We start from the raw sequence: 6,889 nt of genomic DNA, 5'->3' as shown, positions 1-6,889 counted from the left end.
CTTGTAGACCAGGCTGGTCTCGAACTCACAGAGATCCGCCTGCCTCTGCCTCCCGAGTGCTGGGATTAAAGGCGTGTGCCACCACCACCCGGCCCCCGTTAGGTTTCCCAGCTTGATGAAGGCTGGACATTGAACAGCACCTGAAAGAGAGGGGTGAGGAGAGGGAGAAAGAGAGAGAACTAGGGAAGACTAGAAAGGCCATCGCTGTGCCTCAAGAACGAGGGGGCGATGGTCTCGTCCCATGCCTGGGGTGCTGATGGCTGATCTGTCTCCACAGCTTGCCCTCCCCCACCTGCGGAAGCGCAGAGGCAACATCATCAACATCTCCAGCCTGGTTGGGACCATCGGCCAGTCCCAGGCAGTCACCTACGTGGCCACCAAGGTAGGCCATTCCTCTCCTCCATGCCTCTTTCCTGGTTCTTTGGGCCTCGGCTTTGAGCCTGGAACTTCTCTTCTTTCTTGTTTTGGTTGTTTTTCCCCTCAGAGGGGTTTCTCTGTGTAGCTTTGGAACCTGCCTATTCTGGAACTCTGTAGGCCAGGCTGGCTTCTAACTCACAGAGATCCACCTGCCTCTGCCTCCCAAGTGCTAAGGACTTGGGACTAAAGGTGTGTGCTACCACCTCCCGGGTTTAACTAGCTCTTATAACTTAAATGAACCCGTTTCTATTAATCTATATTCTCTCACCACCACTTCTTTCTCGTCTCCTGGCATCTCTTGCATGCCTAGATTCTTTTCCTACTTCCTCTCTTTCTGCCCGGAAGTCCCACCTATGCTGCCTGCCTAACTACTGACCAATCACAGCAATATACCTTCACACAGTGTGCAAATATCCCACAACATTTCCCCCTGTTGTCTAAAAAGGAAAGGTTTTAGCTCTAACTCGGTAAAACTATGTAAAACAGGAACAGTTATCAGCAAGAATTACATTCACAGTGTTTAGTCCATATGTACTTGGCAAGTTCAGAGAAAGTGCTATGTTAACTACCTTAGGCCAGAGTTTTATACCTAAACCATTTTCTTTTTGTTTTTAAATATTTATTTATTTATTATGTATACAATATTCTGTTTTGCATATATGCCTGCTAGAAGAGGGCACCAGACCTCATTACAGATGATTGTGAGCCACCATGTGGTTGCTGGGAATCGAACTTGGGTCCTTTGAAAGAGCACACAATGCTCTTAACTGCTGAGCCATCTCTACAGCCCCACCTAAACCATTTTCAATCTGTATTATCACTCTAAAAAATAACATCTTCTTAGAAAAATCACTTAAGATTTTATGTTTCTCAACCTTATGAATTTTATCTCTCATGTAAGTTCTTTCTGAATTTGGTAACAAGGAAAACTGTATGCTATTGAGTCTTCAGCCCCCATCAGAGACCCAAGAAGGGCATAATATTACCTGAGTAAACAGGAAGTGCAGTGCAGACAGAGACAGCTGGCTGTCTGGACAGTCACCCAGTGTTCCTCTGTGGCATTGGGGCTTCCATCTTCTGTGATTTTCTGTGAAGCAGGTGTTTTAAAGGACTGTCCTACCTTGTCTTGGCAAAGCTCAGCAGTTACTTTCTTTTGTGTCCTCATTGTCCAGTTTGGGCAGCAAACTCTCAGCAGTCAAGGCAAGAGCAGTTTCTTGCCCAGTGGCTAAGTTTGCCACAACAAAAGCAAATTCTATATGGAGGTTCTTCAATGCCCATCATCTTTTTTGAACATTGGTGCTGCCAGGAGCAGATGTGTCTCACTACCATGAAGAGTCTTATTTAATTAAAATATTTTAAATGCCACATTCTGTAGAATCTGAAGTGTTTGAAGATCATCTATCTATGTAAATCATATCATCGTATAACCTTAAGAATATATCTAATATGACTACAAGTTTTATTATAGATGACTACTAACTTGCATTTCTTATCTTAAATAGTTTTTAATAATAGTCTTTACAGACTAGATCTATACTTTTTAAAATGAGTTCCATAACTTTACATTACATTTTAAAATGAGCCACATCGGAAAATACTGTAAACAAGAGTAGAAATATATATATCATGTAACAAAAATAACCTTAAATTTGTATCAATATACAGAAATCCATACCAATGTAATATATTTGAGACTAGTGCTTGTTCAAAAGTTGATTCAGCAACCCACCCTTTTATCCATCACTTCTATATATAACCCCCCTTTTTCCCTTCAGAAAGGGATCTCTGAATCTAATCTTCTTTGTTCAGCTTTTTTCCTGACCATGACCTGAAGGCGTAAGTCAAAAACAATCCCACACCAGTTTGGAATTATGATTAATAGAATGGTTTTTTATTTAAGGGGGGAAAACTTACAGATCACTGTCCCAGACAACAGCCCTCTGAGCAATCAGGAAGGGAGCCTAGTGGCTGGAAGCTGAGCTGGAAGCCAGAGAGCTAGTGGAGGGAAGTTGCTGCTTTTTTAAAGAGAGAGAGACCACGCCCCAATGGGCTGGTATTTCAGCAGCTATTGGCTGAAGGAGCGGAAGGAGCTCCCGCAACCACGACCATCAACAACTTGTACCTATCCCATGATGATAAACATCCATTATCCACTGGATGACCAATAATCATCCACCCCACCTCTCAGGAATGTGGGTGTCATGTTCTCTAGGCTGTTTCCTGTTGTCTGGGGGCAATGGTATCTTTAGGGGATCCCAAGAAAATTGGGCTAGTGGTCAAGTCCTGGGAGAGCTAGGTGTGGTGGGAAAATGTAAGGCTTATCTGAAGACTGGCTGGAGTAGTCTGTGAGGCTGGATCATCTCAGTTAGCAGCTTTGAAGTTGCCCTGGATGCAGAACTCTGAGAAAACTGCAGCAGACGTGTTCTGAGAGCATGGATCACCTGAGCTACTTGTCTTTAGACAAGCTACGTGTCTGCTCCTTTTTCTGAAGGCACAAACTTTTAAAGGTAACATACATACCTGCATTAACACAACTATGGAATATGCAGTGTGCACAGTTAGCTAGAGACTTTTTGTTTTATGTTTGAGTAGGTGAAAGGCATCTGTCAACTTTATAAGTCCATTTGGACTGTATAGCTGAACCTCTGTCCGTGCCATGGGAAAGAACAGCATGTAATGATGTCATGAGCACTCTGTACCAACAAGATTCAGTCTCAGAGCTGTTCCCATAGTAGAAGGATCAGCATATACGTCACGTCACCTGTCCTGTAGTCTTTCCTGTCTTTTCCCCTCATGTTGGTAGCTGAGATCCTCAGGAGGTCTCCCTGCTCAAATCTGATCTCATTTAACTTTGAAGGAATCCATAGCTTTTCATTTCCTGTGGAAACAAAGGCATAGCTCTCACCCAGGGCAGCATTTTTCTCGGCTTCCATAGGCTGGTTTACTCAGCAGGCCCTTCCCTGCATAGTGTCTCTCAGCAGACGTTGTTTTCGTACATTCGCATTCAAAAAATTCAAAGTCAGCAAAACACCATACAGGATCCAGATGCCCTGTGCATTCCCCATCTTCATGTGGCTTATGTTTATTATTATTCTTTCAAGACTTTATTTTTAAATTATTCTTTTTTAAAGATTTATTTATTAATTATGTATACAGCATCAGCCTGCATGTATCCGTGCAGGCCAGAAGAGGGCACCACATCTCATCATAGATGGTTGTGAGCCACCATTTGGTTGCTGAAAATTGAACTCAGGACCTCTGGAAGAACAGTCAGTGCTCTTAACCTCTGAGCCATCTCTCAGCCCCTAAACTATATCTTTCTATGACTGTTTATACCCATTTCTCTTCCTTCCTTCCTTCCTTCCTTCCTTCCTTCCTTCCTTCCTTCCTTCCTTCCTTCCTTCTTTCCTTCCTTCCTTCCAACATTTAAGCACATTTTAAAGCATTCTGTGCCTGTTTAGAGTTTCTTTTTGGCCTGGACCCAGCTTTGCTAACTACCCACAGCGTTCTCTGACCGCATAAGCCAAAGTTTAAACGGTTAGATATCAGCTAGGCCTCCAATACTAGGCTCTGGAGGCTGACTTGCCCCCCTTGGTTCCCTGACAGCCTAACCTCACGCCAGCTGGTAGGGACAGGAGCCACATTTTCCACCCCGGCCCTGGGAAATTAATGAGCTTACTTTCCTTGTGGTTGTGCCCCAAATTGAGTGTGTGTATGTATGTGCACTGGGGTTGTGCCCCACATTGAGGGTGTATGTATGAGCACTGGGGTTGTGCCACACACTGGGTGTGTATGTATACGCACTGGGGTTGTGCCCCACATTGAGGGTGTATGTATACGCACTGGGATTGTGCCCCACATTGAGGGTGTATGTATGAGCACCGGGGTTGTGCCACACACTGGGTGTGTATGTATACGCACTGGGTGCCTTTCTGGTTCACACTGACTTTAGAAGAGGGAATCTGATCCCCTGGAACTGGGCCACCATGTGGTGCTGGGAACAACCAGTGCTCTTAACTGCTGAGCCATCTCTCCAGCTCTGATTTTTTATTTTTTATTTTTTTTATTTTATTTTTTTTTCAGCTCTGATTTTTTAAATTGCATTTTTTTTTCGAGACAGGGTTTCTCTGGAGCTTTGGATCCTGTCCTGGAACTAGCTCTGTAGACCAGGCTGGCCTCGAACTCACAGAGATCCGCCTGCCTCTGCCTCCTGAGTGCTGGGATTAAAGGCATGCGCCACCATCGCCCGGCCTTACATTTTTCTTCTTTATTGCATGTGTCTTTATCTGTGTGGATCTGTGTGTGTGTGTGCATGTCACAGCACACACATGTGGGTCAGAGGACGACGTAGAGGAGTTAGCTCTCTCCTTCAAACTCAGATTGTCAGGCTGGGCAGCAAATGCCTTTAAGGCTCAGCCTGCCTGAAAGGCCCTTCCTGATTCTGTTTGAACCAAAGTCTCACCCTGCAACCTGGGTTGGTATTGAGTTCATGGCAATCCACCTGTCTCAGCCTCCCAAGTTCTGGGATCAATGGTATCAAAACCCAGAAATGTCCACACTGCCTCCCTCAGTCAGTCCAAACTGGCATGCACAGAGCCCATGTGCAGGGAAGGTCTGCAAGATGGCTGAGACTAATCTAAAGCTCGCTGGCTCCTGGAGGAAGAGGAGGTCGGGAGGGACTCTAGCCACAGAGACTTAACCCTTTCTGGTCTCTGCTTCTGCAGGGGGCAGTGACAGCCATGACGAAAGCCCTGGCCTTGGATGAGAGCAGATACGGTGTCCGTGTCAACTGGTGAGCTGATCAAACAGCCGGGGCAGCTGGGGATGCCAGGCCAGAGTTAGCACAAGCTTCTCTTCTTCCTCTCTCCCTTCTCCAGCATCTCCCCAGGGAACATCTGGACTCCACTGTGGGAAGAGCTGGCGGCCTCCACTTCAGACCCCAGTGCCACCATCCTAGAAGGCACCTTGGCCCAGGTAGGAGCAGTTGAGAGCTGGGAGGTATGGATGTAACTGGGGAGAGGGTACAGATCAGACGGGCAGGCGGGGTCTTTCTCTCCTCCTCCTCCTTCTCTCGGAGCTTCACGTAATCCAGACCGGCTTGGCCCTTGATATGTAGCTGCACCCTTTCTGCTTCCCCTTCCTGAGTGCTGGAGTCACAGACACATACCGGTCCTCGTCTGCTGAGATGACAGGTGTGAACTAACTGCCTAAGGAAGACTACTCCTAATTTTTTACCTCCCTTCCCTCCCCAGCCCCTGGGCCGCATGGGCCAGCCAGCTGAGGTGGGAGCTGCAGCTGTGTTCCTGGCCTCTGAAGCCACCTTCTGTACAGGGCTTGAGCTTCTTGTGACAGGGGGTGCAGAATTGGGGTATGGGCGCAAGTCTACTAGGAGCAGCCTCGTGGAAACCCCTAGTCTCCCACCCTAATTCCCACTGACTTATGTCCTACCTATCTCTCTTTCCTTTTCCTTTCTTTTTTTTTTTTTGTGTAGTACTGGAGATTAAACCTAGGACATTTTTTTGTGCTAGACAGAGCTCCACCACTGAATGATACTGGGGTACCTCACTGGGGGTTCTAGGCAGGGGATCTACCATTGACTCCCTCCCTACCCCCTTTGGATTACTGGGTTGTGGTTTCTTTCCTTAAATACCCCTTCTCCCAGCTACTCGGGGTCGAACTCTCTACCCCTGCGTGGGAAATGAGTTTTGGCCCAGTGCACTGGTTCCTGTCGTGTCAATAAACCTTGTGTGATTGCAGCAAGGATGGTCTCTTGTGAGTTCGTGGGGGGTCGGGTCTTTCAGGTTTACCCCAACACCTTAGACTCTATCCACTGACTATTCGTTCTGGAGTCATAAGGAAAACTTGTATCCAGAAAGGAAACATCATATTTATTTCCTGTTCTTTACCACAAGTTTGTCCGTACTAGCTTTGTCTCCTTCCCAGCTACCTTTATGCCACGTGGGTATTTCTGACTCCAAAGAGACCTGGCAGCAGAAGCGCGGTTCTGCTTCACCTGGTGCTAATTAAAAGGCCCGCTGGGGAGGATAAATTAAGTCGTAATTGACAGATAACGACAGATAACGGAGGAGACACGAAAGCGGCTGCTTTTATTCTCGGCGCTTGCGGGAGAGGAGTTTTGCGCTCTTTGCCAGCGCGATAGGGAAGTGGTTTGGAGACAGGATCTTGAGTGCTGAGGCGGCGAGGAGTTGAGACATTTGGGTCAGAGGGAGGAGGCTGGGACTTGTATTGCTAGGTTTGGGACTGAAGGACACTGCGGGGTTGCGCAGGGGAAAGAACAGGCCCTGGACACTCCCCAGGTTGGGCGCGGGGCGCAGCAGCTTCCCCACACCCCAGGTAAGGGGGTGGAACTGCTAGGCTGCTGTGGATTGGCCAAGGCAGGGGTGTGCGGCAATCACTGATTGGCTGTGGCGGGGGCGGTTGCTGCCGTGGGTTCCGCCACCGGGCAGTTCGG

General features: G+C 47.3%; 1 protein-coding gene across 1 annotated transcript in view; it reads left to right on the top strand.

The window, feature by feature from the left end:
* The window catches only part of Hsd17b14 (hydroxysteroid 17-beta dehydrogenase 14), an 11,924-nt gene extending 5,843 nt beyond the window's left edge, over positions 1–6,081 (top strand). The window contains exons 6-9 of the mRNA XM_013353615.2: positions 278–382; positions 5,142–5,209; positions 5,295–5,391; positions 5,670–6,081. Coding sequence (XP_013209069.1) covers positions 278–382; positions 5,142–5,209; positions 5,295–5,391; positions 5,670–5,843 — 444 coding nt within the window. The 3' untranslated portion in view covers positions 5,844–6,081. The remainder of the gene's footprint in view (positions 1–277; positions 383–5,141; positions 5,210–5,294; positions 5,392–5,669) is intronic.
* The last annotated feature ends 808 nt before the right edge of the window (positions 6,082–6,889 follow it).

This window comes from Microtus ochrogaster, unplaced genomic scaffold (genome assembly GCF_000317375.1).
Source record: "Microtus ochrogaster isolate Prairie Vole_2 unplaced genomic scaffold, MicOch1.0 UNK14, whole genome shotgun sequence".
Lineage (NCBI taxonomy): Eukaryota > Metazoa > Chordata > Mammalia > Rodentia > Cricetidae > Microtus > Microtus ochrogaster.
The sequence above is the reverse complement of the archived record's forward strand: the minus strand, read 5'-3'. Positions and strand labels throughout refer to the sequence as shown.